The sequence below is a fragment of the Vombatus ursinus genome, unplaced genomic scaffold (assembly GCF_900497805.2).
Source record: "Vombatus ursinus unplaced genomic scaffold, bare-nosed wombat genome assembly UNPS02014861.1, whole genome shotgun sequence".
Lineage (NCBI taxonomy): Eukaryota > Metazoa > Chordata > Mammalia > Diprotodontia > Vombatidae > Vombatus > Vombatus ursinus.
Genome location: NW_020954639.1, coordinates 729,727 through 740,954, shown reverse-complemented (window position 1 = coordinate 740,954; position 11,228 = coordinate 729,727). Strand labels below are relative to the sequence as shown.

Below are 11,228 nucleotides of genomic sequence, written 5' to 3'. Positions count from 1 at the left end.
GGCTGAGGGTCCTAATGCATATTGCGATGGGATCAGGTGTCCCGAGCAAGATAGGAATGATAGATCGGACCATTCAGTGACAAAGGATGACAGGCATCTCTTCATCCCTCTAGCATGATGATGAATCAACATGCCAGGAGCACGAGAAAGAGGAGAAGAAAATATTCCTTCCCTTTCCCCCATTCTTGAAAGGGTCTTTCCCAAGCAGTGATTTTTAAATATACCTTCTAGAGATGATGCAAAAGATAGATGATTCAGGGTGGGAAAGCACTTGAAAAATATAAAGTGTTGTGAGAGAAAAAAAAAAAGTTTTAGTGGACCTGATATTCTAGAAATCCTGGGTGACTAAACTACCTTTAGGGAAATGAATAAGTGAAGCAAGTGAACTGAATTGCCCATAAAGGATACTCACCAGGATACCAATTAGTTAATTATCTCAAAAGCATTAATCGCCACACATGGGTGAATAGCGCTTCACCCTGGGGTTAGTTTAATAATCCATCACCTCATTGTTATCACTTGGCATATGATGACCATGGTAATCCAGACATTGCTCCACAGAAGCCTTAGGCCTCTCCAACACCCTCCTCTTTTTTTTTTTAATTTAGGTACTTTTTGTTCAGTGCTCATTGTGATATTTTGAGAGGAATAAAAAGCAACTGGACTGCTGATTTCTCTTAATTCCATTGTCCCTACTACTTCAAGGCAAAAAAGGGACTGAAATCTCATTGAGCTCCGTGGAAAATAGTCGCAGCTGATGAGAGAAGAAAACTAGGGGGATAAATTATGGTAACTACTGCTTTCTCACATTCAAGTTACTAGTTTATCTTTTAAACTCATGGGTTTCTTGATAAAGAAGGGAGCCTGCTTTTAAAATTGTTTGTAGTCTCTTCTTACAGAAATTGTTTATAGTCTCTTCTTATAGAAGGGAACATTCCCACTGTCATCTGTGGGTCCACTGTGGTGGACTCTCGTCAGGTTTTTCTTGAACACCTAGAAGCATCACATAAGTGCAGAGACCCATTCATGCTTTTTTTCATGCAGGCTGGCTCCCAGGGAAATACCATGCCAGTGTTCCACAGATTTCACTGGATACCAGTCAGTTTCTTCTGGGTAAGTAAAAAATAGTGACCTTCATTTACCTCTTAGTTTGTGATATTCCCCAGGGAGACATTCCGTTGTGATGGAAAGATTGCTGGATGTGGAGTCAGTCTATTTGGGTTCCAATTCTGACTTTGTTACCCTTACCCATGTTTTATTTTGGGTAAATTACTTAATCTCTGCAGGATGCAGTTTTTTTTCATATGTTTAAAAAAGAGAGAGAGAGAATTGGACTAAATATACTTTAAAGAAGTTTCTGCTCCAGAGATCTGTGACTCAGATAGCCATTGCTTTGGTCTCTGCTCATATATACAATCAACTTGTGGTTTCCTATGGATGAATGAACTGTCAAAATCATAAATATTGCCCTCCCTTCCCAATGCTTGTTTCCTCTTTAAACTTAGGGTCACTAAAGGCTAAAAGTCAACAGTCTCTCACAAATGGTATATCCTGAGATGCTGATATCTTTCTTTGTGGTTGGAGAATTTGGTGATCCTGTGTTAGCATCAGGAGTTAGGATGCAGCAATGAGCACATGGAGAATCAATTCTTGGAGCTGGAAATGGAAGCTAGGATGTGAGCATGGTTTTAGCAAGCTATCCCTTACTACCATCTTGTCATCTCTAGCATGTATGTGGTGATTTGCAAAAGATGCACATGTCATTCAACTTGGTGGTATAGTAGATAGAATTCTGGACTTATAATAGGGAAGACCTGTGTTGTCATTTTGCCCTAGACACTTACTAGGTCCCCCTTGACTCTGGGAAAATCACCAAATCTCTCCAGCCTTGGTTTTCTCATTCATAAAATAAAATAACACATTCCTCATAGAGTGGATGTGAGAATTTATTGAGATGTAAGCTCCTTGAAGGCTGGGACTATCTTTTTCCTCTTTTTGTATCCCCATTGTACAGTGCCTGGCCCAAAGTGCTTAATAAATGTTTATTGTTTGATTAAAGCTACATTGTTATTTCTATTATTAATCAACAATCTCCCTCTCTCCTTCTCCCCTTTGTACCTCTTCCCCTTTCTTCATCTTCCTCCTTTCTCTACTGCTCTTCCCCTTCACTCTCATCCCTCCTTCTCACCCCTACCTCTTTTCTCCCTGATTGTCTCCCCCTCTCTTCCCCTTTTACCCCTCACCCCCTGCTCCTTTCTTCCCTAACACTCTCCCTCCTCTCTCTTTCACCCCCTCTCTCGTACTAACAGAATGTGAAGAGTCTTACTGTTTAAACAAGCGTTCACTCTCTTTAGAATTTGGATTTAGCAGCTGGCTGTTACCTTATGTGTAGTTTTCCTACTTTGATTGAATGGGCTTTCATTCATTAGAATATTGTCTACTGTGCAGCACACCTGTTCCTGCAAGTGCTACTGTCATTTCTGTATAAGCCTTTATTTGGATTAACATGGTATCTGGGATTATTTTTTGCTATATAGTCTCATTTTAACATATCAAACTTAATAGCTAATGATTGAGCATAAATGATTTATCATTTATCAATTATTAATAAACTAAGTGTCCTAATTATTTTTAGAGAGAATCAAAGATAATTTTACTCCTTTTATCATTATGCTCAGTTCTATATCATATCAGCAGATTTGATACATATATTTAGCCTTTAGCAAAGCATTTGCAAAAACTTCTCATGCTACCTTTGTGGGCAAGCTAGTGAGATCTTAATAGAACAATTAGTTAAACTTGGAATTGGCGAAGTAATCAGACCTAAATAAGATAGTAGTTACTCATTAATGAGTTGATGTCATCTTAGAGAAAGGTCTTTATTGGAGTCCCCTAAGCATCTGTCCTTGATCCTGTGCTATTTTAACACTTACTTATGTAGCAATCGAAGAGGCAGTTTGAAATTGACAGAAGACAAAGCCGAGAGTGATAGCTAATGTTGGAGGGGGGAGATCTAAAAAGATCTTGGTAATGGACTAAACCTAATGAGGCTAAACTTAATGGAGATAAATGTACAGTCTTATACTTGGTTCAAAAATCAGCATCAAAAGTACAGTATTAAGGAGGTATAATAAGTTCTTTTGAAAAATATCTAGAAACTTGAATTTTTTACAAGGTCAAAACGTCAACAGTGAGGTATTTCAACCACCTTCTCTCTCACTTTCCCACTCCCCAAAATGTTGATGAAATCAATCTGAATTAAGAAAGAAATTATATAGGAATGAAATGAGAACCTTCTGTATTGTATCCTAGCCAGATCACATCTAGATTATTTTGTTCAGTTTGAGGCACCACATTTTAGAAAGAGCACTGATGAGAATTTAGTGGATGATAAGATACTAAGTGAAAAGCAACTAGAATAGTGAACAGCCTCAGTCAGTGGGAAGAGTTTGGGATTAGCCTCTCTGGGGCTCAGTTTCTCCATCTATGAAATGTGGAAGTTGGACTGGACGGACTTCCCCCCATGCTCTAAATCTATGATTTGATCTAAGAAAACTGGCTTTCTTGCCATTCCTTATAAATGATGCTCAATCTCCTGTCTCCCCAAATCTCTAGTTGCCTTCAAATTTCAGTTCAAGCACCACTTTAACATAAAAGCTAATAGAGCCAGGGCTGTCCTTTCCCTAATCCCCCCCCCAAAAAAAGAATTGTCTGATAAATATTCTGCATATGTGTATGTGTCTGATGTATGTAAGTACGTGGGTCATCTTCTCTGATAAACTATAAGCTACTTATATAGCCTACTTAACAAAGATGTTGTATGTATCAAATGAGATGATGGATGTAAAATGCTTTAAAACTATAAAGGACCTTATTGATATTGATTGCATTATTGCTATCTAGACCACTCATATTTTACCACAAAAAGAATTTATCCTGTTTTACTTTAACAACTTTCAAGTACAGTACAGAAGCTAAGGAAGCACTTGCCAAAATAAAACAATAGAATTATATGTGTGTCGAGGGCAGGGGTGGGGGGGATGATGGAATCCTTTATTCCATCATGGAAATAATTCCCTTCGTCTGCATAACTACCTCATCTTCATTTTAATTCCATAATTCTTCCCTGAGATGAATTTAACCTCTTTTTTTACCACTTCAAAAGGGCTTTTTAGCTAGTTCTATTCCATGAACTAGAGTGAAGACACTTGTATGTGTTAGCACATACTTAAAAAAAACTCTCAGTCTGATGTCAGTCTCTTAACTGATGATGGTATCACTTCTGTGATTAAATTACTTTCTCAGTATTAATAATGTCACATGGGTTAGGATGGTTTCTCCCCCTTTTACAACATGGAGAGGCAGAACATCATTTTTTTCAGAGAGTGTTAGGATAAAAGAGAAAAACAAAACATGCTAGTAGGAAGAGTGTTGGACTATCACTTTTATTTCCTGACTAAAGCTATTATTGTCATTGGATACTCAGGTCAAACTACATTACTCTCATTATTAAAGATCTTAGCAGACCTTTCTCTTAGAAAATCAGGCATTTAAAATGAGTAGTTCATACGTGAAAAATCTCTGATTTCATTAGCATTGGGAACTCCCTATGTGTGAACTCCTTCCACCAATACAAATTGCAACCCATTTATCACTTAGCACATAAGCCCCTGGGAGTTACGTAGAAATTGAGTCTTGGATCCCAAAGGTAGTAAGGGACACACATGGTTATCTTCATGTGGTAAATTTAAAAATCACTTCCTAGGAAAGGCTTTTTAAAGAATGGGAGAGAAAGAGGAGTATATTTTTTTCTCCTCTCAGGAAATCAACAAACTTTTTCATCATGTCAGATATGTCAGGTTATTTGCAAGACTTTTATGAACTAAACTGGTTTAAATGTTCTTTTGCAAGAGGAGTCTCAAGTAGCATGGCCTAGCCTAAAAAAAAAATTTGACCTGAACTTCAAAGAGAATTGGATTCAAATTCTGATGCCGTTCTTTTTGGCTAGGTGACTTTGGACAAATCATTTAAACATTCTGGTCTTCCCTTTGCTCATTTCTCTAGTAACATGAGGGTGGTGGACTATATAGTTTCTAAGGTACCTTCTAGTACTCATTCTGTAGCATACCATTCCATCTGAATTTGGTCTATGTGGTTGGACCAAACAACCTCTAAAAATCCTTCTAAAAATAAGATTTCACAAGTCAATGTTTATATAGAATTTCAAAAAGAGATAGTTACATAATAGGACCAACTTTGGATTTTAAGTAATATTTAGGTTTTAGTCCTAGTTATTATTATAAAATCACAGACTTAGCGTTAGAGGAGATCTTAGAAGCCATGCCCCCCAGTTTTATAGATGAAGTACTGAGGACTGGAAAAAAGTGATTTGCCCAGGGCTACACAGATAGGAAGTGGTAGATGCCAGAATGCAAAAGTAGGTCCCCTGAAGCTATTCATTGTTACTTGCCCTAGGTTTCACAGGTAGTAAATAGCACAACTGGGAATCAAACCCAAGTTTTCAAATACCAAATTGAAAATATTTTCCACTACACCATGATCTCTTATGGCAACAAAGAAGTAACAAAGGTTTATAGCTCTGTAGAAAGAATAATCGGCCACAATGAAAAATTCCGGTGAGAGGATTGATAGGGTGAGCTCCTGCCTTGCCCTACCCACCCTCCTTGGCAATGACAGTTGCACCATTATCTTGAGTATCCTGTCTCCTTGCCATGGGGAAAGGGAGAGCCTCTCTACCCCTCAGCTGATGGCATGCTGAACACTACTTGAAACAAGTGCAAAAATTTCTAGTTATGGAATTGTTATGCTCATTATGATTAAATAGGATTCTATGGGCACACAAAATCTATAGGGGATGAAATGTGATAAAACAAAACAAAACAAAACAAAAAAGTCTACTAGAACAAGAATAGAGAAGCTTTCTCACTAGCTATGTGACTTTGGGAAAGTCTTTCCATCCTCACAATATTCTTATCTACATAATGAAGACATTGGATTTAGATAATGTCTAAGATCTTTTCTCGAAGAAAAAGAAATAATTAACAAATTGACTTGGGGGCTAGGAGTCACATAATCTGTTGTGAAAAGATTGAAACTTTTTTCAAAGTTACTTAGCCCTTTTTCTGTGCCCTGTGTTAATAGCTTAAGCTATCTTGATATTAGTTTTGGAAAATAGTCTCTGGGTCTGCCAAAGTGATGACAAGCATATGTTTCAACAGAGATTTCTTTTTAAAAAATCATCATTAGGTATTTTTTCCAAGCATATATACCGGTGATACTTGTAAGTGTTGACAAATATAACAGGACAGGGACTACTTTTTAAGATAGTTATTTCTTTTTTTTAATTTTATTTTTAATTTAGGGGACCATTTAATTCATAAACTCCTCTGAGAAGCTGGGCTCATGGACAATTTGTCCATTAAAAAGGGTAGAATATTAGTACCAATTATTTTCACATCTAAACTACATCAAAAGCTTAGGTTTTTCAGGAGATTAAGTTTTAAACAGTCACTTCATTGAGGACTTGTGAAGACTGAGAGCACTCAGGATGCTGAGCCAAGCTTGCTTTTGTTCTTAATTAGCTGTCAGTTTCAAGAAAACTATGATAGAGAGAGAAGAAATTAAATTCAACAAGTATTTACTGAATACCTGTTGTCTATCCAGCGCCTTGCTCAGTAAACACCATAGTAGATCCAGAAGAAATAGATGACTGGAGAATTACATTTTATAGATAAAGAAACTGAGGCCCTTAAAGATTGAGTGACTTACCCAAGATAATGCAGAAGCTACATAGCAGAGCTAGGATTCAAACCCAGGTCCTTTGCCTTCAAAGTATCTTCTCTGCTAAGGCGTGTTCTTTGTGCTCAAAAATAGTAAGAGCATGTGGTCATGGATTTGTAGCTGGAAGGAACTTTAGAAGCCATAGTGCAACATCCTATTTTTTAGATTTAGAAATCGAGGCTCAGACAACTCGAATAAGTTTCCTAGGCTCACATGGCTAGTAAGTGTCTGAGGAAGAAATTAACCCTAGGTCTTCCTGACTCTAAGAATAATACTCTATCCGCTAACCTGGTAAAAAGAAGAAGAATTTTTTGTTGTATTGCATTGTATACCTCATGCCTCAAATTGAATCTTATGGCCTTATTAGAGAGGCATGGCTTGTACTTTCCAAACCACTCATTCATTCCGTTCACAGATATTTTTGAGAATCTATGAGGTGCAAGTTTGAAGGAAGCACGAAGCAGAACAAAGTGCATCTCCCATCCTCCTTGGAAGACTTGTGTGAGTAAATGACAGTGTGTGCTGACAAGCACCATGGGAGGATGGAGAAAGGAGAGAGCCACGTAGGGCAGAAATGGAATGGAAGGCTTCCTGGCTGAGCAGGGCTAGAACTAGACTTGGAAGGATAAGAAGGATTCTGGAGATGGACAAGCAGGTGGCAAGACTGAAATACAAACAACACAACTGAAATTCTTGTTTTCACCAGATCGCACTGTCAACCTCTTTTTTCCTAGCTTTCCCCAGAGATCTTACATCCAATGCAACAAGATCCCTATCTAGTATCAGAATTTGAAGGCAACAACAATCAGTAGAATAATTAACATTCCCAGAGTGAATTGGAGAAAAGCATGCCCCATTCCAAAGTAGACATAGTAATCATAGACCTGCACACTAGAGAGGGAGAAGGAAATAGAAATGAATGGGGGTGGAATGGGGGGGGGAGGTAGAGAGGGAAAAAGAGAGAAAAAGAGAGATACTGTGATACCCCTGCAGTGCTTCCCCAGCTGGGAGAATTTGATCTTGATTTTTTTCATTTCTGAGACTGTCTGGTGAGCAGAATTTGTTTCATTATAATAATTTATCACCTACAAGACACCAGAGCTACAAAGAGATCGCTGAATAATAGATGAAATTGTGCTGAACAAAGTCTCTGCCCTAAGGAGCTTTCTGTGTAAAGGCATAAGTGGTACCATGTAGGACAAGTAAAACACAATCTGGGATGTATCGTCAAATAAAACTAGGTGTTTCGTTCTCTCTCTCTTTCTCTCCCTCCCCTCCCTCTGTTTTTTCTCTTCTCTCTTTCTCTCTCTCTCTGTCTCTCTCATATACATACACACACATACATATATATATACATACATATATATATGGTAAAAGCTTTATTTGCATAGAGCTTTATGGTTTGTAAATAAATGTATAAATATATATATATATACATATATATTACATACAGGAAGAGAGAGTTAGAAAGTGGGACAGAGAGATATTGGCAGACTGAGCTAGTTACAAAGAGGATAAAGGTGAGCAGAGCAAGCCCTATGAATACATAATGAACCATTTTATTATTTTGGTTCTAAATATGAGCCCCTGCCACCCTTTCCAAAAAAAAATTCCAGTCTCACTTCCTATCATACCATCATTAATTTTTGTTTTATATTTCTTTTTGAGAGACAACATGATGTAATGAAAAAAAATACTAGTCTTGGTGTTGGAATATTTGGGTTTCAGTTCTAGTTTCAACACTTAGGAGCTGTATGACTTAATCCTTTAGAACTTGTTTCACTTCTGTAAAATTGACATAATAATGCCCTAACTACCCAGTAGGGTTATTGTAATGCTTTTGAAGCCCTTATAATAACTTTGTGTAGTGGTTAACTTATAATTCTAACTGTTCTACAGGAGATGAAACATTTGTTTCTATTTGTAAGTTATAATCATCATTATTTTTAATGTCTCCTATTAACATGAAAATGGGTCTAATGTTTGAAAACTTTAAGGCCTTGGGAGTTGATAATTTAAAAGGAATTGGCAGAAATACCTTGAAGTAAAGAAAAACTTTCTAATAGGTTGAGCTGTACAATAGTGAAACTGATTGCATTAGGAAGCAATGGGTTTCCCCTTCATGGAGGTTCAAGCTGAGACTGCATGGTTACCCATCAGTGATACCATAGAAAGAATGTTTGCTAAAATATAGGTTGGACTAGTTTTGTGTAGTCCTGTCTAATCCTTAAATTCTCTGATTCTTAAAAAAAAAAACAAATTGATTTTGAATGGAAGATTATAAGAAGAGTGCATCTGTGATGGGGACAGAGGAGATGGAAGGTCCCCCAAAGACAAATTTTCCTTGCATCTTATTTTTGCTTAGAACTGGTCCTCTATGTTAGAACCAAACAAAACAAAATCTTTGATTAGATGTTATTTGTACATGGAATATTTTTTTTCCTAGGCAGAGGTTTATTTCTCTTCTAACATTTCAGTCTGTCAAGATAATTTTGAATCTTGGTTTTATCATCCATTTTTTTAACATTCTCTTTCAACTCTGGTTGATTCATCTGCCAAGCTGAAAAGCATGGCTTCTAGGTTCTTCATCCAAGTCATTGAAAAAAATGTTAATTAGGACAAGGCTAATAATGACAACTGACATTTAAATAGAGTTTTATGGTTTGCAAATAATTATGTTCATGATTTCATTAGATCCTTGCAATAGCCCTAGAAAGTAGGTGCCATTATTATTCTCATTTTATAGATGAAGAAATGGGTGTGGATAAGAGTTAAGTGACTTGCCTAGGGTCACAAAACTTAGTAAGTGTCTGAGGTAGGATTTGAACCTAGGTCTTCCTGACTCCATCTCCAATATTCCTATGCCAGGAATTTTTAACCTTTTTCTGTGTCATGGATCCCTTTGGCAGTCTGGTGAAAACTGTGGACTGCTTCTAAGAATAATGTTTTAAATAATTGAAGGAAATGTTCATCTTCAACTAGAGATTAGTGAAAATAAAAATGTAATTTTTTTTTTGTCCATCCCAGTTCATGGACTCTCTGGAATCCACCCAGTAGGTCGGTAGATACCCCCTGGTAAGAACCTCTGCACTATGTTGTCCTAACCCTGTAATATGGACTAATGACCCCTCTCTAGCATGGTATAAATCCATTAATCAATAATAGGATGAAAGTGATAAAGAATTCAGATGCACTGCAAAGGTCACCTATTCAAATCACTTCATTTTACAGATGGCCCAGAGAGGTATCACTACCTTTATGACCTTGGGCAAGTCATTTGTCTTCTTGCAAACTCAGCTTCCTCATCTATAAAAAGAGAAAAGTGGACTAGATGACTTCAGAAGCCCCTATGTGTCCTAAATCTGTGATCCTAAGGCTCTCCCATGGTCACACAGGTAGTACGTTGTAGTGCACGTAGCCAAATAATAGTCTTTGTTCTGTACCATGCTATAATAGCTGAAAGCTCTATGTTGTTTTAAGATCTACACATGGTTTTTCTCAGTATAACCCTCCTCCTTATTGTATATGACTGTTCAACTAGCCCAGAATCCACCTAACTGTATCCTTTTAAGAAACATGCAAAACCTTCAAATGTCCTGACCTTGGCAAAGATGAGAGGCAATAGCTAAAGAAAGTACTTTCCATGTCTATGCAGCTCTTGGAGAAGATACAGAAACATCTGAGCAGAAATAATTCTTACAACATCTAGGATTCATTCAAACTCTGTCAGGAAACTCTTGTGGTAAAAAGAAACGAGAAGTATGCTCCCTAAGAACTCCTAGAAAGAATGCCCTCCATTGTATCTGCTCTCCACACACTACTGTGCTCATCGACTATTTCCTTCTCTACTCACGAGAGGCAATTTACCCCTCCATTTTACAAATTACTTCTGGTGACATTACAATGGAGTGATTTAATGATCTGAGAGTTTAAGAATGTGCTAGTCTTGAAGCCCTGCTGAAGTATTTGTGGAAGGCTGTTTGCACGTCACTTTACTTAGGTATTCTCTCCAGCCAATCTGTAGACCTCAGTAATTCCCAAATATTGATGGGGAAGTATCAGGGATCAGCAGTGGTACCAGATGGCCAGGCAAGATTGGATTAGCATTTGAGTCCTGGCCAAATTGAGGACTGGGAAGTGTGTGGAAAACGTGTGGTAGAGTAGTATATAGAGAGTGTAGTCCGAACACCTTCATTCAAATCCAGACTCTGACACTAACTTAGCTGTGTAGTCTTTGGGTAACCATCCAAACATTAATGATGACTTAGGCTGGGAAAAGGAAAGCTAAAGGATCACTAGTGGCCTTTGGTTTTTAATTTTTTTTCAAAACCTTTTACAAGAAAATGTTTCTTTAGACAATTTAGCAAAACAAAGGTAAAAAGGACTGGCTTTTCCACTTCAACCCTACTGGGACACTTCATCCTATC

General features: G+C 37.4%; 1 protein-coding gene across 1 annotated transcript in view; it reads left to right on the top strand.

Annotated features, from left to right (window-relative positions):
* Positions 1 to 458: 458 nt before the first annotated feature.
* Positions 459 to 11,228, top strand: part of ADARB2 (adenosine deaminase RNA specific B2 (inactive)) — a 478,277-nt gene continuing 467,507 nt past the window's right edge. Inside the window, exons 1-2 of the mRNA XM_027841560.1 lie at positions 459 to 462; positions 1,045 to 1,113. Of these exons, the coding sequence (XP_027697361.1) occupies positions 459 to 462; positions 1,045 to 1,113 (73 nt within the window). The remainder of the gene's footprint in view (positions 463 to 1,044; positions 1,114 to 11,228) is intronic.